General features: G+C 37.1%; 1 protein-coding gene across 1 annotated transcript in view; it reads left to right on the top strand.

The window, feature by feature from the left end:
- FER (FER tyrosine kinase) overlaps positions 1-24706 on the top strand; it is a 189897-nt gene that overhangs the window by 66457 nt on the left and 98734 nt on the right. Inside the window, exons 11-12 of the mRNA XM_037373844.1 lie at positions 16423-16515; positions 21657-21860. Of these exons, the coding sequence (XP_037229741.1) occupies positions 16423-16515; positions 21657-21860 (297 nt within the window). The remainder of the gene's footprint in view (positions 1-16422; positions 16516-21656; positions 21861-24706) is intronic.

Genomic DNA, 24706 nt, shown 5'->3' with positions numbered 1-24706 from the left:
GGTGCAGTGAGGGCCAGCTGCTCAAAGAGGAGGAGTGATCCAGGAGATGAGGGTGACCCAAGGCTGGGCAGTGCCCTCACTGATGTGGTACTATCCTGCGGGGTCTGAGCACAGTGGCAGAGCCAAATGTTAATAGGGTCCATGGGCAGCTCCAGAGGCAGCAGAGCAGTGAATCAGGTTCAGAGTCCAACTAGGAGTCCAGTCAGGAGCAAAAGGAAAAGGGGTCAGAGACAGGGCTGGAGTCAAGGTGATAATGTGGGTCCGAAGTCTGTCCAGGACACAGAAGCAAACGCTGGACTGGAGAAAGCTACAATGTATGTATAAAGGATCCATATAGGAGGCAGGGCCAGATACAAAGCTGGAGATGGGGTACCCACGGTACAGCTTAGGCCGGGACTCAGTCCCAGGGCTGGACTGTAATGGGGCTAGTGGGCACATGGGCAGGGGTGCTGTGAGTCTCCAGGTGAGGCTAGTCAGGGCTACTGAAGCCTATTGGTGCCCTCAGGACCCTCACATTAATATTCTGATAGAAGCTTACTTGCTTACCAAATTAAATTACTTGCTCTAATTAGTTGCTCTGTAGGTTAGTTAAATGGGAAGGTGAGAAAATGGAGCCAACTTGACAATTTCAAGATGATTCTGCTGTTCTACAGGTTGTCGGTGTCAGTGTAATTCTATGAGAGAGAGTGTTTCCATCGGGCTGGGGCCTTGCCTTTATTAACGCATGTTGCCACGGTGATGCGTTGGGTGCTAAATCAAAGCATAAATAATATAATGAAGAAAAATACAGGATACAGGTGATACAGTTTGAGAATTTAAAGAATTAGGAACTATATCTGCAAATTGCTTATTTATAGATCATGACTTCAAGTACCAAGATGAAATAAAATCACTCAATGTTTGGGTTTATATGTAGTACAAACTTCTGTCATTCCCCTGTTAAATTAAATTAACTTAGTTTAGCCAAAACTTTGTGACAATGCAGACTTTCACAATGGCTAACATAACTGAAATTATCTCAGTCTGGAAACCTGCGTTTGGCATTTACTTACTGACTGATAAAAATGAAAACAAAGAACTGTAGGTAGGAGGGAGAAAGGGAAACTTGAATATATTGGGGAGGGGGGCTAAAATGAGGTACTTGATAGCATTGACCATTTTTGTGTTGTGGTAATGTGAAGTTTTCATCCTCTCTGCTAGCAGCTCAGTAGAGCAGTTGAACTTGGCAATTGTTATACTGAATTCATTCTGAGTGAGCAGAGAATGTCGCAGTGCAGAAGCTGATGTGACTGAGCAAACATTACACTGAGGTGACCATACCATTGTACTAAAACAGGATGTGAATTTTGTATTATTTTTAAGCAATGGAAGATATATTCAGAGAGTTCTGATTAAAAAAAAAAAAAGTTAAACAAGTAACTTCTTGTTTTAGGTACACAAGTCTTTCATCAGTCTAAAGGAGAAGCCCTAATCCTCGAGGAAAACGAAGGTTTAGAACAGCTGAAATAAATTCAAATTTCTTGTGTTAACTATTTTGCTGTAAAAGTTAGCTGCTGTTATAGTATAAGAGGGAGATGTTATCTCTAGTGGGGGGACAAAAAGAGAAATCTGCAGGTGGAAATTGCGAGTATTTCCTACCTAATAGGATCTCATTACAGTGTAATTGTGCTTGTTTTAGTGATCCATTGATGCAAGTTCCAGGCTACAGTAATATGAGACACGTACATAAGTACCATTAATGGAGGGATGATTTGTCTTCAGGTAATTTTTGTATGGGGCAGTGAAGTAGCTTTTTGAAAAATGTAATTGTTTTCTTCTGTGGCTGTTCTGGCTGGGGAAACATCCGTTTTAAGGTCCCTAATGCAGTTTGCAGAGCTGTGCCGAGAGCCCTTGTGGAAATGGCTGAAGTTGTGGTTGTGTATTAGAGGATTTTGGCCCACTTCAGATGCTTGCTGCTTTTGTGTGATTGATCTGTTCAAGTCTGTTTGATTTATATATATGTCGTTCATAAATTAACGTTGTTTAGATGGATCATTGTATCTACAACTTGATCTTTATGTTGAAGAGTCTCAGGAACAGTGTGATAATGAAATGTAGCTTTATAATATGTAAGAAAAAATAGTGAGGAAATAACCACTTTCAGCCAAGATGGCTGAAATATCATTTTAGGTACTTTCCTCAGCATACTTATGAAGAAGTTGATGCATTGAGTCATATATAACTATACCCATAATCTGTGGAAATTATTAATTCTTTTTGGGGGGATTGCAAAAGAAGTTTATTCTGTAACAGAGGACACTGACCTTTGATTTTAAAAGCAGCTTGAGAATGCTTAATAGGTACTACTGATGAATTTTGAGGAGAGATCCCTTTGTTGGAGAGTCCCCTTTTAATGAGTAATGACTGAAACACATGAAAAGACTCCTTCTGTTTACCACTAAGCATAACAACTCAGAGTATTTTTGTAATTCTGCAGGAGAAATGCTACCTGCTTTATTTCAGCTCATGGTGCTAGATGCAATTTATGAACTTCACCTTGGCTAGGATTGAAATGTGTACTCTCTGGTACCATTACTGAGACTTGCACACTGAGTCTTTCCTCCTTGATGTCTCTATTTCCAGAATAGTCTTGTTCATTTTTATTAGATACACAGCTGTGGTCTGAGGCATGACATGAGTTCAGTAGACCATAGGCTTTACTCAGAGTAGGATTTGAACACTGCCTATTTATCGGATTTGCATTTTTGTTCTTCTGTTGTTTAAATTGGCAGATACTTGTGGTGGTGTTTACTTAATGTGTGATAATTTCTTAACACTATGTTGGTTTGCTGTCTCCCTTAAAAGTAAGGGGTATTTGTGTATTGTACATGTCTGATCTGAACAGAAATACTAATATATTTCCAGTAGTTATGACTTATGTATTATTTATAGAAATAAAAGCTTAATTTTAGATTGGCACCCTACGAAGATTACTCATTAAGCCTACATCAGATATGCTGCTAAAGTTGTGTGTTGCAGCTGTCACAAAGTTGTTCTATCATTTTATTTATTAACATGCAAGCTGATTCTGTTAGTAAACTGATGCAGGGATCTGTGAAAACCAAAACCAAACTTCACATCCTGACTGTGCTAGCTGTCAAACAGAAATACCTGATCAAATTTGGATCTAGTTGTACTACAAAACCTTTTCTGATTATGAAAGGATCAGTTTTATTCTTTAATACAGCTAATTTAAATGTGGGTTTGGGTAAGATCCTGTTGTGTCCAATCTGACTGAAGCTGTTCAGGTTTTAACTCCATGAAGCTTTGTTTTGCTGTGATAAAACAAATGCATCCCTTCACAATAAGATTTTCAGAACAGAATACAATCTCCAGTCCATATTTAATAATGCTATTTATTGAGGGAAGAAAAAGGCTTTATAGCCTGTCAGAGCACATAACGTGTAATGCTATTTTATGTCTCTTGACGTAGCATTTGCCAAGGTGGCATCGTTAAAGCCAGTCACTGAGTCAATTAGAGCCAGTCAATGAGACATAAGAGGGATCTTCATTACTGTATACCAGTTTTTGGGTGACAGTATAGAGGAGGCAGAATCCAACAAACATTACCTTAAACTGGTCAGAACAGTAATAATAGACTTACAGACAATGCATCTTGTCATGTAGTGGGTGGCTGGGGAGACTGGATTCTTCATGGGCCTCTAGGAACTTCCTTTGAGGTTAGGGGGAAACTTAGGGGTTCCCCCCCCAGCCTGAAGGAGTACTGTCTTCTGTAGGTTGGCATGGACCTCTGCCAAAGTTGGGTTGCTAGTCCCTGCCTCCAGGCTGCGAGTCTGCAGCTATGGACTATTTAGTTCTTGGTGTCTTGTGAACACAGGAAGGATTTACGGTTACTTGTGGATTTCAAGGTCATGCAATGTAGCGAGGATGTTCTTGTTCTCTGTTCGTTCCTTCCCCTTAGCAGCTGTTGGCTCTTCAGACTATAGTTGCTTCAGTACCTCTAATTGTTTTCCAGGGACCAGACTTTATTGGTCTTAAATGATGAAAATTTGGATTCCACCACTAGATTTGTCAGACACATTTCTTTAGCAGACATTACAGTGTGTATCTGTGACTAAAAAGCAACCAAATCTGAACTACAGCTTTTTGAATATATATTTAATGAGATCTGGAAAGATTATGTCATTCCTTCGGTTACTGAGTAATGCATTCTAATTAAAGTAATTTACCAGTATACGAAGCATCGTCGCTAACAGCATGCTGTATTCAGTTCATGCTATGTTTATAAATCCTGTATTTGGATATCTTTTGGGCTGCATAAGCCCCAGTTGGCACAGTACTCTGCCTTGTTGGCTGATGCACAGACTACTTGCTCCCATAGCTTCAGTTTTCTCTTTATGCAGCTGGTACATCATCTGAGTAGTTGCTTCAGTTGTCTATCCATGTCTTCTTCTTTGGATAAAAAATGCTGACCTTGAAAGAGATGCAATCCTCCTTAGAAAATCTTCTTTTGAAGGGAACCTTTGCTTGAGTTGATGACAGGTGAAACTTTGTTTTCGTATTTCTAGCAGGCAAGCCCCAAACTGTCCATTTTATTGACTGCTTACCTTTGCTGTGTATTCCCTGTATTTTTCTGGAACATCTTTTGACTAGCCTCCATGGCAGCAATAATTCACCTGCTTGTAGCTCGTAACTGATTTTTCTCTTTGCTGCCTGCTGATTCCCTCTCTACAAACTGCCAGATGGATTTCCTGTATGAGGTCATCTTTCTTCAGGATTCTGATGCCATTGTAATCAGTGGGACCAGAGGAAATTTGCCTGTGCAGATCAGGAAAAAGGGATTGAAAAGGGGGATTCTTGTTCAATTTAGTCATCAATGACCTGGATGAAGGAGCTGATGCAAAACCGGGAGGAGCACCTGATGCACCAGAGGCTGCGCTGCCATTCAGGGAGACCTGGTCAGGAGAGCTGGGGCAGAGGGACCTCATGGAGCCCAACAAAGGCAAGTGCAGGGTCCTGCCCCTGGGGAGGGACAGCCCCAGGCACCAGCACAGGCTGGGGTGACCTGCTGGAAGGCAGCTCTGCGGAGAAGGACCTGGGAGTGCTGGTGGGCAGCAAGGTGCCCGTGGGCCAGCAGTGTGCCCTGGTGGCCACGAAGGCCGGTGGGATCCTGGGGGGCATCAGGAGAAGCGTGGCCAGCAGGCCGAGGGAGGTGATCCTCCCCCTCTGCTCTGCCCTGGTGGGGCACATCTGGAGTGCTGTGCCCAGTGCTGGGCTCCCCAGTTCAGGAGAGACAGGGAACTACTGGAGAGGGCCCAGCGGAGGGCTACGAAGGTGATGAGGGGACTGGAGCATCTCCCTGATGAGGAGAGGCTGAGGGAGCTGGGGCTGTTTGGCCTGGAGCAGAGCAGACTGAGAGGGGATCTTACCAATGCACACAAACACCTTAAGGGTGGGCGTCAGGGGGACGGGGCCAGGCTCTTTTCAGTGGTGCCCAGCGACAGGACAAGGGGCAACGGGCACAAACTGCAACATCTGAAATTCCTTCTGAAGTATAAAGAATAACAGAGCCCTGGAACACGCTGCCCAGAGAGATTGTGGAGTCTCAATCTCCAGAGACATTGAAAAGCCAGCTGGATGTGATCCTGTGCTACCTGCTCCAGGTGAACCTGCTTTAGCAAGGGATTGGACTGGATGGTGTCCAGAGGTCTCTTCTAACCCTAACGATTCTATGATTCTGTGAAAACAGTTAATAGCTTATGACTTACTGAAATGTGGCTTTGCTTCCTATCTGGAATTTTAAAATAACCAGAACACAGGTATTTCCTCGTAATGAGAAAAGGGGAACTGTTTGTTTCTCGGTCTGTAGGTTATGTAAGTATACACAGAATTCTTGCAAACCTATGGCTGTTACTTTAAGTATGTGGTTAGTAAATATAATTTCCAGTTCCAGGTGGCATTCTTTGGCACGTACACTGCTCTCCAGGGATTTACCAGCATGCTTGCAGTACCTGTGGGTGATCTTCATAATTTTCTTAATTTAGCTACTGACCATTGTAGAGACTATTAGGAATTGAGGGGTTTTGACCATTTTGTGCAACACCTTTTATGTTCAACAGTCTGGACTCTCACATAAAAATGCCTGAAAGTTGTATTTATATCTGCTTAATCTGCTGAGTTCATTGTGATGCACTGTGTGCATAGTTCAGTACTTCAGCCACCTGCACTGTAAAATTGTTCATGCCTCATGCAAAATGTAGTCTAGGAGTTCTTCACCTGTGGCTTTGTGTTATTAGCCCATGTAACTGTCTTTTACAAAATTTTACCTGTGTTAGAAGTGCCCTGTTTTGATGGCTCTCTTGAACATAGGTCAGCAGGGATGAATGACTCTACCTCTTTTATTAGGTCAGTGTTTGTAATGAAGTTCTGTTAGTCCTTAAGTAATATTGATCAGTTTGAAGAGTTAGATGTTAACTTATTTAAAAGTTAGCTATGTATTGGTCGCCTAAGACTCTACCATTCAATTAAGGAAGTGCTATTATGGAATATTGTCATTTGTTAACAAGTGTCAAGACTACTGTCTGCCTTTGTACGTTTTGTGGAAAAATGAGTATGTAAGAACTCTGGAATTGTCTACACTAATGTCCATCTTCAATGGAGGAAAACTGATCTGTTGTTTTATCACAATTTAGTCAAATAGAGTTTAATTTTCTAAATAACAGTAATGCAGCAGAACATATGTATGTATTTAAAAGAAATAAATTTCTTCTGTTACCTTAGAAATAATTTTATTTCTAGCTCAGGTTTTGTTTTTTTAACTTGAAACAGGGGTGTCAAGGTCAATTTGTGTGTGTGTGTGCGCATGTATATAACCAGTTTTGAAACATATTCCACATTGAAGACCTCATTGTTTCAAATGACAGCTGTAGTGTTGGTCTTGATTGCAACTCTGTGGTAGCAGTTCTAGTGTTACTGTATTTCTCTGTTCTTCTGTAGAATTTGAGTCATACACACCTGAAACTATTTCAGCTGGATGTATACAGTAAAAAGTATATAAAGTAAAAATGTATTAAAGTGAAAATTTATAAAGTACAGAATAAAACTAGCCTCTTTGCATCAAAAATACAGCTAAGAATTGTTAACTTTGAATAATTTGTTGATACACTTATATTTCTAGCTAATAATGTGTGTACTTTCCATCTGAAAAATTTTAATGTTTAGATGATGGAAATATAAAATTTCCTCATGGTCAATTTGCTTTGCATGTTTTGTGATCTCTTAAAATTTTTTCTCTATCATATTTTGAGCTATATGTTGTTTTTAAATTTATAGTAATAGTCTTGAAATTTTAAGTCACATTCGTGAAATCTCACTGATTCACTGATTGCTTATTCTGATGTTGTTAGTATGTGTAACTGCCAAACCATAAACGCTGGTTTGTAGACTAAAAATTGTATTTGGCTTAGGAAGATGAAAATGTTTGGAAACAAGGAGAGTATTTGAAGTAATGTAATACATTCCCATTCATTTATATACTTCTGCCTCTCATTTGTTTTTGGCTGTGGTTCAGTTTTGGTCACTTCCTGCCTGTAACAGTGGCAGTAGTTCATTCACTGCTCTTTGGCTTGTTGTGATTCTTAATTTTCTCAAGCAGCCGCAATGCCTTAACGTTGAGCAAGATGTCCTGGCAAACGGTGAGTTTGACTGGCAGCTAGTTCATCATCGTATATTTTTGGATGGGAGCTGCCAGAGGATGTGAGAAGATGTAGGTTTTCTTGCTTTTGCGAACATGAGGTATTGCAGTACAGCTAGAAGCACTCGGTTATGTCTGGTTTATGTTCTCTCATTGCAACCTCATAAGCATATGCAGAATTACAGCAAGAGAGCCCTTTTGTGTATGTTCAGGGATCTCTTACTGTGATGTGGCAATGACAACCAAGGAGAAGAAGGATCATGTTATGACCAGATACTTCCCTTTCAGCTATAGCAGGTGCTGTACAAACTGAAATTTGATCAGTTTTGATTACTTGAAACTATTAAAGTGATAGTGTAAGAATTAGTAAAGTATTTGTACATTAATAACAAAATTATTGATTAGTAACTATTCTTGAAATCAGTTAAAACAATTAATATCTGAACATTTACAAACCAGCTTGGGGCTTTTGTGGGACAGAAGTCTTAATTTTCCCTGTTACATGTTTCCCCAGTTACGTAAGGTAATGGCATTTAAACTTTTTTATTAACTCTAAATTTGGCTCTAAGCTTTCAGAGGTCTGAGTAAGTTTGTTAAATTTCCTTTACTGAAATCAATTCTCCATTATTTGGCATCATTGTGCAATCAGTGGATGGAGGTGTATTGGGATTTAGTGGTGTACAGATACATTCACTAAGCAAAGTGGGAGCTCCTTACTGAATTTCAGGGGCCTCTCTATCTGCCTTGCAAAAGCCTTTGTCTGGCTAGTTTTTCCTCCAACAAAACCGGCTATTGGATAGGATCTCAGTGCTTCAGGTTAGGTGCCATACGTTTTCTTAGTTAGGTGCAGTCATCTTCTCTAGAGCACAGTTGACATTCTTGATGATAATTAGGTGAAATCAAATTCCCATCTTTTTAAAAAATAAAAGGGCTGTTTAGTATATAATAATTAAAATGTGCCATGTCTCTGGAAACATTATTGCTAGCCCCCATTAAGAGGTACTCTACTTCCTTAAAGACCTCTTAATACATATTTGTGTGTTTGGCAGATTTGACCAATAATGTCAAAGATTAAGGTGACATTTCCTTGACAGTTTATATGTAGCTTGAGAAATTGGTCCTCTGAAACTAATTAAACAGAAAACATAGTGCAGACAACCTAACTGTACATCCTGTTCTGATAGTCATTCAAAAAGAAAGAAAAGGGTCAATCATAGTATTCATGCCCCTGTTTTAGAATCAACTTATTTATACAGAATGGTTACTGACATCTGAGGCTTTACTAAGTAAAATCTGCCAAAGGCTTTCAGGTTTTTGTCTCCAAATAATGCTCTTATTGTTGTTTCTGTAAACAAATAAAAAATTACTGTCTGGCCTGTGTTGCACCTTCATGATTCTGGTATGTAAGTAATCATAGGCATATAAGTAATCACAAGAGCAGAAATAAATTATGCACATTATTTCTAACAGTTGGGCTTTTTTAATATTAGTATCATATTGTGTAATTGCATTCCTGCAGACCAGGTTGTAGTAACAGTGCTTGATTTCACATATACCAGTAGCGAACCCTGACTTACCACTCAAAATAAGGTATAAGTTCTGAAGATATCGGGTCACTATTTACTTAGTGATCAACACCAAAAAATACACTAGAAATTTTCAGAAAAGGAACAGACAATAGAGAGGAAAACATTAATCACTGTTATGATGTAAATTGTAAATCATAAATTGATGTGCACCTGCTTCCCAAATGCCATAGGACTGCAGGATAATTTAAATTGGAAGAGATCTCAGGGAGGCCATCTGGTCCCACTTCTTGCTTGGAGAAGGGTCATCTTTGATACTATATCAGGCTGCACAACACCTTGTTGCAGTTGAGGTTCTAGCAGCACCAGTGATGGAAATCTCTCTTGGCAGCCTGTTTCAATATTTGATAAACATCCTCATTGTGATTTTTTTTTTCAGTATCTAACTGTAATTATTCTTGATGGAAATTGGCTGTTGCTGCTTGTCCTTTGCTGTGTACCACTGAGAAGAGTCTGGCTCCACATAACCACTTTTTATTTTCAGCTCCCTGAATTACAAAATTGATGTAGGAGAATTCAGAAAGGCAAAATAATGCTCAGATACGTGGAAGAGCTTCTGTAAAATTAGTGAATAAGTAGGTTGGGCTTTTTAGACTTGAAAAAGCAGACTGAGTGGGAATGTGATGAAGATATGTGTAATGCCTTGGATATTGGGTGGTGTGGAGAAAGTAAATAGGAAATAATGGTTGTTCACTGTCTTCAGAAGCAAGAAGTAGGGGCCATAAAATAACCACAACAGACAGATGATTCAAAGCAAGCAGACAAATGTGTTCTTCAAAAACATGTAATTATGTTTTGCAACTGGTTGCTACAGCAATGGATTGTACTAGTTTATATAGATTCAGGAAGCAGCTAAAAAAATATGTGGAAGGAAAATCCTTCCATGACTGCTGCATGTAGAAATATCATATCTTAGACTAAGGCAGGTCTTATACAGCAGATCTTATACACCAGATCTTCAGAGGACAAAGATACTCTCTGAAGAATTATCTTTCTCCCTTTCTTACAGGCCATTAGGCCACTGGCATGGCCTGGGTTATATCTTTGGTCTGAGAAAATATAGCTATTCTTAAATTTCACACCAGTAAGTCTTGTTTTTCAGGCTACCCTCTGCCATTCAGAAGGTGGAACATTAATTTACATCCACTGTAGTGTTTTACCATTTGTGTACGTCAATTATGTATCATTTCTGCTGCTTTGGAAGGTGTTACTTGTGTTTAAAACAGAAAATGTTATCTTACCAAAATGATTTTTAAATAGCTGTTTTGTTCAGTTGGTTTCGCTGTGTACTTAAGATATTTTTATTAACTTTGGCTGTTTTGATTTTAATAACTATGTTACATCTTCATGGCTCTGCACAGTGCTGCTTCCAATTATAGGTAATCTACATAGCAGACTAAGAAAATGCATATTATAATTCGTGAGAATGTCCTCTGAACATAGATGATTTACTGAGCGCAAGTAATCAGCTCATATTCAGCCAGCAACTCATTCTGTGTGTGAGTGCCATGTTAACAGTTTTAAATACCCTCTTTTGTTTGGTAAAAATAGTACATTTATCTTGTTTTCTACGTGTGGTCTTTCTGAAATACCCAGGTCTGTCATGGATCAGGAGGGGAGAAAAAAAAAAAAAGCCTTTTGAGGTATGTCATTAGTCTTACTTCTGAAATCAAATCATAGACTTCATGGACATCCAGCATGTTCTGCTGTATGTTCAGGTTTTGATATATGTCAGCATTTACATCTCCTTTAATATGTGCTAAAACCTGTAAAACGGACATACAGATGCTTTGTGGTTATTATATCCACTCATCAATAGCCAGGCCAGAGTTACTATGATAGTCATAGTCTTTAAGTTTATTGTGCTTTTTGAGTCCTCTCCTAAACAACTTTTAATCTCCAGTGCTAGAGTGACCAATGCAGAGGATCATTTTCAGAAAATTAATTTTTCTAAAGTGTCTTTGAAGAATTTTTGCTTATAAACTCTGTTCTCATGCCAGACATCTATAGCCTTCTAAAAGCAAAAATTTTCTTTGTTCTCCCCATTATCTAAATTTGAGGCCTTAAGCTGAGTGTTGTTATGGCACCTTTTTCATCAGGGAAATGGTATTTTCAAACTAGAAATGAAGCTAGCATTCACTTGACGAAAAGGAGAGCATCTTAACTACTCTGGCCGATACTGTCTGGTATGTCTTTGTTATCTGTAAGTTCATTGAACATATCATTTGCAGTAACTCGCAGGAATTCCTCCCTTCTGGTTTTATCTTAGAGCTCTTGTACCGTACTGAAGTTGTTTTCATCAAAATCTCTGAGGATTCTCAGAATACTCAGAAACAGTACTATCATGCTTATCTTATAGGTATTACTGTTTATGTTCGTCTAATTAAAATTTCCTTTTATTCTGAAAGTTTTTTCTCTTTCAGTTGAAAAGTCCTCATCTTATTTCCTCTAAATTTCCTGTGAAGGTTCTTTAATTTTATGTGCAAGCCCCAATTCAACTTCTATACCCATGCTTATGGCTTGTATCTGATTCATTAGGTGGTCAAGTATTGGCCTATTTATACCACCTATAGGTACATGTCTGGATAGTGTTTTTAGCAGTATTCAGTATTTGCTGTATTGTCCATTCTCCCTCTTATTGGTAATCTTCCACCTTTTGATCAGTAGAGTTGGTGTTACTATTTGCCTGTTCCTCAGAAGCATTAGTTGTGCTTTATCTGTATCTTGGATCTCTCTTCAGCTTCTTATCTCCTTGCTTTTCTAAAAGGAGTATGTATTATTTTTCTTTTGTAATAACATTTAAGATACATTTTTCTGCATTTATACAGCTAAAATGCTTTTCTGGGCTTTTACATTATGCAGTTCAATTTGAACAAAATATTTTGCCCTGTTGCTTTGTTTTTGCTTACATTCATTCAAAAGACCATTGTGAATATGATTCGTATGGCTTGTCATTTTGATTTTTTCACACTTCTGGGTGTATTGTGTTTTTTCATGCACTCTTAAGATCTGCCGTGATTTTGCCCAGTGATAGAACTCTTATGTATGTCTGGCAAAAGGAGTATTTTTGTCCACTAGACCATAACAGTTGTAGTGCATGACCAAAGAGGATAAATTCTAATGGAAAATCCACTAAAATAGACAGGACCTCATGTTGCACAAGATCCCCCAGTGTGAACACACAAAACCAGAAGCTCGGCTCTCTAGTATATATAAAGACGCACCTGAGGAAATCCTCAAGCAAAATAGGGAGCGCTTCACGTGCATTTTTCAACTGGCCTGAATCATGCGCTGCTTTTTGGCTTCTTATGCTTTAATTTTTTCCCTCTGCATCTTGTCAGAAGAGAAAAATGGAAGAGGGCCAGAGTGGTTGTTTTCTGCTGAGACATTTCTTGAAAAGAGCTGAGGTAATTGTTTTGACTATTAAGAAGGAAAAAGAGAAGTGGAACCGGAGTGGCTGACTGAGGTGTATACAACTGGGAAGAGGGTTTTGGCATTCCTTGTTTTGTAGCAGAAGAATTGTAACACTGCTGTGTCAAAACCCAGTTGCTAGCAGAGTATGACAGAACACTCTTAACCTGATTGTTACAAGCGGTTGCTGTCAATCAGTTTCTCAATAAGAGTTATTTGTCTTAGTAAATCCTTTCTATATTGTTTGGAAATAAAAGCAGTAGTGCTTTGCATGATATGCCAAAGAGGAGGATGATAAAAAAGTCCCACCCATAAAACAGCTGTTTGTGTTCTGTGTAGAAGTTCATCAGTCTTGCACCATTCCAGGATAAGTAGTTTGATTTTCAACAGTTTTTCTAGGGGTACTTGTCCACTGGATAGAAAATTCATGACTTGCCAGTTCCAGGGCTGGTGGAGATTAATTTTAATTTATTCTGGACAGTGATTAGAAATATGACTAGTCCTAAAAGGATAGTATCAGTCAATGCACTTTTAATAATTCCTTTCATGATGTGTTCTCATGCCACAGGTACATTTAAACACAGTCAAAGAAACAGATCAAAATTGTTCTCTAATGACAGTATATATTTTCATACATATCTAGCTTCTTATGGTAAATGGTAATTTCTTCTGCAGTAATTCTGTCATTGCATAAAATACTATGGCACACAGATTAGTTCTCTTTTGAATGCATTCGGTATAGTATAAAATAAAGGAAGTGACAAATTATACTACTATTTTGCTAGTATCTCTGAAAGTAATTCATTTAAACCAAAATGAAACTGAATGAGCCAATACATATTAGTAGCTGCATCGTGTATGCTAGCAGGCATATTACTCCAGAATGCTCTCTACAGCATCCATGATGCAGAACTCCTAATTCTTTTCCAGTGTCCTTCTCAAATGTGTTAGTCAAATAGTAACATGTCTTACAAGTTTTGTCTGAAGCGTATTGTGGTGACTACATAGCCAGCATGGTTGTGCTTGTTGGTCAGAAGTCTGATATTTGTTGGAATGAGTGTGGTGGGGATTTATAATGAACTTTTCTTCCTGAGGACACAGAGTTTCTGCTCTCTGTTAGCCTCCTTCTGAAACTTTAAATAACCTAAATCCTGAGATAATCCTTTCATCTACTGAATCCTTTGCTAAGAGATTCAAAATTTAATGTGGCTAGGGTGGAGATTATTGAAAAATAGCTCTGATGTGTATTTCTTTTTATTTTGGAAAGCAGGCTTCAATTAACACCATGACTTATTAAGTAATAAGACTGTACACAGACACACATATATATGTATAAAAATGTAGATGGGCCAAGCTGGTTTCTATTCTTACACTAGTTTAGGAAAAAAAATAGACCTAATATATAAGAAAAAAGCTCTTCACAGTGGTGAATACATACTCTCAGTGAAAACTGGTTTCCTGCAAGATCTAATGGGTCCTTCTAAGGTGAAACACAGCTGGGCAATGACAAAAAAAACCCCAACAAAACAGTAAAAAACCAACTTCGCTGCTATTCAGTTTTATTCAGGTTGCCCTAAAAATACTTACGAGTAAAACTCGTTACAGGCTACAGTTGTGTTTGTCATGTGGTTGATAATGCCTGTTGTGCAGACAAATTATGAGTCTTCATTGCTGTAAGCTATAGAGTCATTTCAGTATGTCAGGGGGAAGGTGCTGTGAAAATACTGAACAGTGCTTGTAAATGCATTGCAGTTTGAGTAGGGCATGTGCTACATTTTGAACAAAGCCAAAGTTTATCTGTTACATCTGCATTTTAATGCTTATTCTATATAATGCAGCTATTAACCTTTATATATCATTCAGTGGTGCCTATCAGAGTCCTCTGGTGTCCCCATCCATGAGTCTTCCTGGTATTTTGAGTCAAAAAAAACCCTCTCTTGTTAAAAACGTTTTTTGATAAGGAGCAACTAGTGACTGTAGAACCTTACTTGTAGTTTGATGTTGTCATTAAATAAGTGTGCTAGTAATGTAAACCAGAAAGAAAACTTCTGAATTTGTTTAGAGGAAGTGTAGTGGAATTCATGCGTCTTTTGGTCATTTATTTTTTCCTGTCATAGAAGTATACATTTAGTTGCAGGTAAACCTCATGGATCATTTCTGAAGAGATGTGTGAAATGAGCAGATTATTCCACACCCAGCATGCAAGCAAAATTAGACTCTCTACCCCCCTATTGCTAATGAGATTTTTTTTTGTTGTTTGTTGGTTTGGTTTGGTTTTGTCCCGCCAGTTCAATTCATCAGTATTATAAAAACAAAGATCAGGACTCAGCACAGAGTTTTTTATTACAAGACAATTAGTTGGCATACAATATTACTTGAGTCTGGTAAAAGGAATGAAAATATATTGATGGGTAAGTGGGCACATAGTTAATGAGTATTTCAGTGAGTAATACATTCCTTATTAGTGTTTTGACTGTTTGACTGGTTTTTGCACTTTTTTTTCACAGCATACAAATTATTGCACATCACAGAATTTTGCTACCAAAACAATACATTTATTTTACTACATCCTGTAAACTAAACTATTTTGGAGTATTTTCAAACACTGGTATTATATTCTGTATACAGAATGAATAGATTTTGTTGCTTATTCAAAAGTCCTAGACTAAACGAAGCTGCATTTATTACATTATCAGATATTCAGTTTTTCAGTCAAGGGTGTATTTCCAAAACTTGGAAGTGTTTTTCCTTTGTAACACTAGCAAACAGTTGTAGTCTGTCTCCATTATCATTTTCTTACAGTTTAGGTAACCTATAGCTAGTTAGAATGAGGTTGTTAATATCTGGTCTCTTCTTCAGGTTTAATTACATTGCAAATACTCATTAAAATATATTGGCTGTTTTGGAGGGTGTCTTATGAACAATAACTGTCAGTGTGTAAAATAGATTTTTGTACTTTTCTGAAAGATTCTCTGATACTGATTTGGAGAGCTGATTAAGAAATACACAGTCTTTGGACTAAATCAAGTTATAGGGACTTGGAATTTACAAAGAAATACACAGTCTTTGGACTAAATCACGTTATAGGCACTTGGAATTTACATTGAGTTATGCTGAACAAGAGTCACTTAAAGGCTGTTTCAGTATTCCGATTAGAGCTCTCTTCTTACAGAATCTAAAAACTAGGCAGTGGCTGCGCCTGTGGTTTGCAGTTGTGCCAGAAACCAAATGGTTCCTGTAACTTGCATTGATTGGTACTAATACTTACAAGTAGTGTATCGTTAGAGAAGAACATGTTAATAAAAGGAAAAAACCCACCCCATATATTAAGGATGATGTACATACGTATTTTTGTTTTACTGTGTGGGCTTTTTATCTTTATATGGTTTCAAATCCATGTCCTTTTAAAACAATAGGTATTTCAGGAGAACTGAAAGTTATGTCCTTTGTTTTTAGGGTACAAAAGGGTTTATGTACTATTTATACTTAACAATAGTGATACTTAAAATAATTGCACAAAATATTTAAGGAATTACAGAATTTGTCAGCAGTTTAATTTATGTGACTTAGCTTAATCCCACTGATGTTGACACTTACTAGTATGTATCAGTAGAGGCTCAGTCCTGATCTTTTATTTAAATAAAATCTATGTCTATATTCCACATTCTCTAATAATTCAGTTATCGTACCACTTTGCTTGCTTTCACTGGAGATGCCACTTTTTTCTCCTAGGACAAGAAGGACAAAGTCTCAAGATTTGACACTATACGTCATTCCATAGCTGGAATTATAAGGTCTCCAAAATCCATGTTGGGGTCATCATCGGTAAGTAGTATAAATAACACAGTGTTGTACTACATTTTGTTATTTTTACAGTTTAAGTAGGATCGTTTTTTCGGAAGCATCATGCATTTCCATCTACATAGACAAAAATTACATTAAAATAATGTTACAAAAACACTTTTCTGATTGATCAGCAGACATGATAACATCGTGGCTCATTTTTAATTTTTCATTCCAAACTGTGTTACTATTAGGAAACTTCTGTGGAAATTGATGTAAACCTGGGTGCAGGTACATGCTAAGTAGTATTGCTGAAGCCTTGGAATATGTTTGGGAGAAGTAAGATTGGAATTGGGTCATTTGAGGCAGACGGTAAAAGCTGGGTCACCCATGTACTCTTGATAATGTATCAATTAAATAAGCTTCAAAGTCAAAATTTATAATCCAATAAATTTTTAGTTTTGCTTTGCGTTCTGATTTAGCACTTTATTCTGTGTTAGAAAAACTAACCGTGCATATACATCTTAAACTTGTTTCACAGATTAGTAGTTGGCTGTTAATGTGGTCAGCTGCTCAGCTTTTGCCTGGTGACAATTATATAACCGTGCTTATTACTAAATGTATAAACTGATACTTGTTACCCGTCAACAAAGTATACGAAGTGATTATTGCAGATGTTATATGAAATAATAGCAATAACATACATGCATACATAAATAAAAAAATATATTTTTTTAAGTACACCAATACAAAAAGGGATCTCAGAGCAGAGTAGGAAAATGATCAGTATTGATCCTCTGAAAATGAAATGTTAACTACCTATTTTCATATTATGTATTTTAAGTATATTGAAACTTTGAAAGTTGAGGCTGTCCTGGATTAAATGTGGTGCTATTCTGAAAATACCATTTCGTATTTAATTGGCAAGAAAAGCTGAATTTTGTGTGTAATTACAGAAAACAGATTTTTTTTTTCTATGTCATTTGAAGAAAGTTGTCTAGAAACCATGTACTTCCAAAAGCAACCAGTTTAACTGTTACTTACATGTTGGCACTTAAATGATTCACCTGCTCTCGGAATGGGAAGGCAGAAGCTAATACAGGGAAGAAGTATAGCTGGAAGAGAAAACAGCAAGGCTGGGGATTCAGGTGGCTTCTCTTGGACAAAATGTAAGCCACTTTTCTATAATACCAAGAGACCTGCATTTAATCAAATGAGGAGAGGAAACACAAGGAAAACTTTCTTGTAAGACGGTGCTATGAATGAACCGAATGAGGAGTCTGAATGCATTGCATCATGAATGCCAGCTTCTGCTCTTCTGCCTGGTTTTTTTTGTTTGTTTTGTTTAGTTTTTTTGCCACTGAGGAATTCGAGCTTGGCACAGAAATCTGTTACTGTTTATAGGATAACTTTTTTTATTGTTTATAGGCTAATAGGTGGAATGAATATTGGTTTCACAGGGTATATTAACATGTGGGAATGAGCCAGGTACACTGAGGGTAAAGACAGGTTATTCCATAGGGAATTGTCTCAAATTATCAACCTAAATTTATTGCTTTACTTCCTCTCTCGTGTCTGTGCCCCTCTTTTACACTGAAAGAAAAATACCTTGACAAAATGTTTTGTTTGCTTAAAGTGGAAAATAAGGAAGTACACAAAGTAAAATATCATTTCCATTACAATTTTCTTTTCATTGACCACCTAAGTACAGGAAAAGTATTTCATTTTTTGAAGTTAGAAATAATACACTGCTCTTTGCTCCATTTTTCTCTTGAATAAGGCCGGCAGCTGGGGACTACATTGTTTTACTGTTGAAGAAAAACTGCTGAAGAAAAATAGGGAGAGGGGGGCTCAGAGTAAGTAGAGGACAGTACTAGGTCCATGAGGAGCATGATGAAGTATATGAGGGCATTTCCTTCCTCACAGAAGGAAAAGTGTGATGAAGTATATAAAGTCACACGCCCTGCAACACACAGACACCCCCAATAACCCATGAGCGAAATAAGTCTATAAAGGGAAACTTGAAGGAAGAAAAGGCAAGTGAAAGGAAAGGTTGAGAGGGAGAGTAGAAATCTAGCAATGTGAATTCCTTTCCTTTTGTATGGTTTTGTTAATTATTTATTTTATTCTTGGCTTGCAGTCAAATCAACAACAAAAATCTTAGTATTTATTCATTTAAGCTGTTGAAAGTGCTTCTGTAGTTGTATACATATAAATGAGCAAGAGAACTTATTCCATACGTGAAATTGTAAAACGCAGAGGCCTAGAATGCAAGTCTGTGCTTTCAGGTATCCAATTAGTTATGTTAAGTTGCTTGATGATATTTAAACTCAGTAGAGGTTAAGGAAACAAGTTGTGAATTTAATTTTGTGTGGGTGGCTTTTTTCCCTCTATCTTCCTTAAAGACGAACCTTTCTTGTATTCAAACCATTTAATTCTAACTATACAATTCAGTAGAAACGTTAGCACTAAGTGGTGTAAACTGAGTTGAAATCAATATTAAAATGATTACATATCTTGCATTTGTACTGTTTCATTGTGGGCTTTCAGCTATGTTTTCTTTCATAGCCAGTCAGGGTGAATATTGTATCATACAGAAAATATGAGTTAGAAGACTTGTTCATAGAAACAATGCTGTTTTATTTACACTCACAACATGAATAATTACTGTTTGTTTCATCAGAGAAACCACCTTGATTATGATTGCCTCATAGTATATGACAAAAACTAAAGGTAGTGTAAGGTAGGAGACAACCAGCAGAGGATACTTTGTGGAAATTTCATTGTTTTCTTCTAAAGTAATAAATAATAGTTTAATGATATTTAAAAGCAGGGGGAAACTTGATGTTAGTGTCATAAACAACGCCATAGTTAGGCATGTCTAAAATGCTTTGTTCTTGTCTTTCTCTGTCATAAAGGGTTTTAAGATGTTTTAATCTGCGAAGTGATCATGATTGTCTGAACAGTGACTCAAACTTGACCCAGTCTAAACATAGGCAGGTGTTATTATCTGGTGGCTTCCTCTTAAGTGAGCTAAATGAGTTGCCAGTCAGATTTTTAAATTTTTTTAACCTTCCTTTGTGAAAACCATGAACTATTTTATTGACCCTGAACTGGCCTTTTATCCTTAGAAACACTTCCTCTCAAGTAAAAATGTGTTTTTCTGGCAAAGGCTTTGCTACTCTGAACCCCTTAACATTTCTTGATAACATAGTTTTCTGGGTTTTCTGACAAGCCATACTTGGCATCTTTGAACAACGAATGTCCAAATAAGTAACATTATCTAACATTTTGAAAGCTAGTTTTTTCTTTTAGAAATTTCTGAAAGAGAATGACACAGCATCATTTAACAGTGGTAGACAGCTCTGATCTAAGATCTATTTAACTGTTGATAGGATTGAAATAAATGACTGCCTGCCTGGCTAAACAATATCTTGGGCTTTTAGTAGTTCACTATGCTGATAAACACAGTTCCTTGAGGTACATCTTTTGCTCCTAAAAACTCTGACTGTGCACTTTATGTTCAGGCTGTTGTTATTTCTTAAATAGCCCTTCCTGGCTCTGAATCTGTAATAGAGCAAAATCTGTAATAGAGCATACTCACTCTTTCTAGTGATGAGTCTGTTGGTTACAGTGCTGGCCTAAAATCTCATGTCTGAAATTATCCTTCATGCAGGCCCAGGGCTCTAGATCCCAGTGCTGATGTCTGAGAATATGAGCTCTGTCAGGCTCTTAAATAAGTTCTCCAGTTTCCCATCAGGATCCTTGACTAAACTAGACCTTTCGAGGTATAACTTAGAAAGGCAGCCAGGAATCCACAGAGAAAAGCATTTTTTTATACCGGAAATGTTACTATGAAAGTGCTGAAGAATTACAGATATTTGGAAACAAGAAGTTTGAGTAGATGCCCTTTCTTGGATCTACTCATTCAGACTCTGAGAGTCTGAGATTATTCCTAGTGTTTTTTGGCTAGCTAAGTCATCTTAACCTAAATGTTTCCCCAGGAAGACCATAAATGTGTGGATAGGCTCCACCATGTCTGTAGCTGCACCACATCAAATTTTTCCCTTGCATGCACCAGTGGAGCGTTTCCTGTTCTCTTTCCCCATCTGCCTAGGGGAAATATGGTATCGTCATTGATGATACAAAGAAAAACTTGGTTTTTTATCAGGGCAGAGCAGTAGGAGAGGTTAATTCAGAATCATATGCTATGCTTTGTCTGTATCTGTTTGATCATGCTTAATTGAGGTGTGGGTGTTTGGCTGTTACCTAAATGCAGTTCAGCAGGCTTGCCTGGGACACATCCACATATCTGTTTAACTCATGATTGGGTAAACCCTACGTTGTTTTGTTCAGAGCTTTACCACTCTGGCGGTGAGAATTTCTGTGAGCTGTGGTATTAACATGACACACAGCTTAAGTAAGATCTGTCTAGCTATACAAGTACATCTGAAGAGGTCATTGAACAAAGTATGAAGTTTTCCTTGGTGTTTGCTTAAACAATGTAAGCTTGTTAAATATGTGAGATTATAGCTTAAAACTCATTAGCTTCCAGTTATAGCCAATGAAAAGAATTTCTTAAAATCTTTGTGCCTTCATAAACTCTATGCTAAAGTTCATAAGCACCATACACCCAGGTGTATATTCTGTGCTACAGTGTAAATGCTAGGAAGAATGTCTTATAGAGCTAGTAATTGGTTTGCGATTGGTAATTGGTAGATTGTATAATCGGTAAAATTTGGTAATTGGCAATTCGTAAAACCTGTGAAAAGAATTTATCCATTTGAAATACTTTATATAAATCAATATCTTAAGTTTTTATGTCTGAGAAGTTTCTGTCTGGATAAAGAAATGGTTCATTTTGAATTGCTGTTAATACCACGTTAGAATGCATAAGAAGGAGTTGGTTGGTATGGCTTAGGAGAAGTAGCAGGCTAATTGAAAAATATTACATGGTTTATGGACATTTCCATAAGCTGCTTTTTATATATTAGGTTTTTAGGTAATAGAAAAGGTGATCAGTATGTCTTCTGTGTGAATATAAAAGCTTTGATTTTGTTTGTTAATAGGAATACATAATTTAGCTAGAGAAACAGAAATTATTGTTATCATGCTTTTCATGTAAAAGTGAACTCTAAAAATGTACTGTTATAGTAACATTTTTCTTCAATATTTTTCCCAAGTTCTTTGATGTAATTTCAACCACTGAGAAACCATTGGCTGAGCAAGACTGGTATCATGGTGCAATTCCAAGAATAGAAGCCCAGGAGCTGTTAAAACAGCAAGGAGACTTCTTGGTGCGAGAGAGCCACGGGAAACCTGGTGAATATGTCCTTTCTGTGTTTTCAGATGGACAACGGAGACACTTTATCATACAATATGCTGATGTACGTCTCTGATACAGTACTGAATATTCAAAGTTAGGAAGCTTATAATTCCAGCTAAACAATTTAGGGTCTACATAATTTACTATGGCAAAAGGCTTTTGCCTTTATATGAAAATAGGAAAGCTGTTGGAATTATTTCCATCAGTGTGGAAATCGGGGAAAAGATCATTTTGGGAAACAAAGGAACAGTATGAAGTATGAAGTTATTCAACATATTTTATCTTATATTTAAAAACCAAGATATTTTTGTAAATGCTTTGAAACCCAGAACTTGTTACTACTAATTTATGCATGTAGCTGTATTTATTTTTAAACCCATTTTCATAGTTGGTGCTAAGTAGGCTACTTCTAATTCAAATGTAAAGATTCCTTCTGAAAAATGGAAACATTCACAGAGAAGAAAATAATCTGTGTTGGTCTCTATACAGTTGGGAATTGAAGTCCCTGCTGCCCTAGAGATGCATATGTTCTTTTTAGCCCTATGGATATTGTTTTGTTCAATACAACACAAGTGCTTGTGGATGTTGCACGCATATATGATTCTGAGGACCAGAACTGATCCCCTTGTTCTAACTTAGGAAAAATCGGTCATTTTAAACAGTATGTTAATTTTTATATGCCTTTATCCAATGTATTTCTTTTTATTCTTCTTAATGTATTACTTGGGGTTTCAAATGTATGTATTTTTGGTTTTACCTTTCAGAATTTTAAACTCATTCAAAATATAACAGTTCTCATAACAATACTAGAAATTCTTCTTGAAGTATGACATTAGCAGCAAATCATTCTCAGTTTTGATTGAGTGATGCTGCCAAAATGTATTTCAGTCTCCTATAATAAAATCTCCCACATACAAAAAAAATGCATAAACCTAATCGCCTATGAGTGTTTACACTGACGAAATTCCCTTGTCTAAAACTCCAGCTAATGCAGGATGCCTGCGGGAAGTCAATATTGTGTACGTGGTCTATTTCTTTTTAATTGGAGGCAGTGATATTTTGCAAGCTTCATAGAAGTTGGAAGGCTTCTGTAGGATCGATGACTATGGACACTTGTCCAGCTGGAATTTTCATTGATTTTCACCTAGAGTTTTCCTTGTAGAAGTGAACCTTTACACAAAGTCAGTGTTTATTTTATTTTGATTTTATGACCTTGAACTATTTTGATGTGTCAGAGTGCTGAATGAGAAAATAAGAGCAATAAAATCACCTGTGCCTAGACACAAGATGCTTGGAGTTCTCTGATCCTGATCCAGCAGAAATAAATGCACGTTGTATACTTGGTGTGCCTGAAACAATTTTGTGTATATCATTGTATGTGGCAAGTAGATATAAAAAAAATGTAGATCGGACTTTCAAGTGAGTTAAAATAGAGGGTTGGGGTTTTTTTAAGTATTACTTTGAGGCTTACCTGTAAGCTGAGTCTTTTTTATATTGTTTTTTCCACACGCAAAGAAAAGAAAAAAGAAAAAAAAGAAAAAAGAAAAAAAAAATCTAGCAAGCTATCTTTCTTTCCATATTTTCACTACTATCTCTTAGGAATTACATTTGAAATGTAAGACTGATACTGTTTAATATTGCAGAGCTTGGACAGTCCAAACATCATCAGCTCACTAGATCTGTCTGATTGTAATAGGGCATTATGTTCATCTGCTCTTGGGATTCATTTGTGGCAGATTTTCTTGACAATCATGGAAGTTAAAAATTTTTCTTAAAGAAATGCAGGCTTCCTTATGCACTCGTATAGGGGTGAATTTTCTGCATTTGTTGTGGAAAAAGTGTCAATTGTGAAAAGAAGAAAAGCTTATTAAGCTTTTAGAAGGAATGAGTAGACAGAGGGACCATTTTGGTCATGTAACAAGAGGGATTGTATTCATAAACATTTTGGTAGGGAAGTTTGAGGAGAATTTAGTGCAAGAACTTTGTGTACATTGGTATGAACAATGTGGTATCAGGTCCCTGTGAGTGGCCAAGTCACACTGTTGGATCTCTGACAGTCACCGTATAGAAACCAAACTTCGTCTCTGTATAGAGATTTTCTTCCGAATCAAATACTGAGGGGCAGTGGGGCATGCGTCTGTTTTAACATTGGCCCCTTAATTGCATAAATGTTTCTCTCTGGTTTTACTGTTATTTTAAAGGCTAATCTTAATAAAATATGCATGTGATTAATTCATTGTTCAGCTTTAAGCATCAAAATTCTCTGCTGGTACTCAAGGCTACTGTTTTTCACTGCTGCTTATTTGAGGCTGTGCTATTTTAAAATTGTTTGTTAGTGATTTTAATAATGGTCAGGGTCCTGTGTGAACACACAGTCGAAGAACAGTGTCTGCCCTGGAGGTCATACATAGATGGTAGCAAATGGGCACGTGGCTGGGTCTGGGGTGAGGAAATAATAGGCAGTACTGGTTATTGTGCTAGGGAGATTCTTAGGACATCAGGTTTTTTGGATCATCAGCACAGAAATACGAAGTTTACCTGAAACAAATGGAAACTAGTGCTGTTAGTCAATCACAGCTGAGTCACTATTCAATAAGTGAATGAAGTTAACAAAATAAACAACAGAAAATATACAGACTATAAAAACATTTTTATGATAGAGAACCAGGAATGTTAAAAATAGGTGACACGACCAAGCTGTCTTTACTAACAACAGTAACACCTTTCAGGAAGTTAATGATTTAACCCCAAAGGAAGAGAAACTTACGATGCATCATGCAAGGAAGTTGACCCTGGGGACTAGAGAGAAAGAAGCTTTCATGCCAGGGGCAGAGGTTTTCATTGCCTAGTTGTGTAAATTAACTTGACTTACCTGCTGTGCTTGAGTTTTTTTAATTGTAGTACTTG

The sequence above is a fragment of the Falco rusticolus genome, chromosome Z, assembly GCF_015220075.1.
Source record: "Falco rusticolus isolate bFalRus1 chromosome Z, bFalRus1.pri, whole genome shotgun sequence".
Lineage (NCBI taxonomy): Eukaryota > Metazoa > Chordata > Aves > Falconiformes > Falconidae > Falco > Falco rusticolus.
Note: the sequence above shows the minus strand (reverse complement) of the source record. Positions and strands in the feature narration are given on the sequence as shown.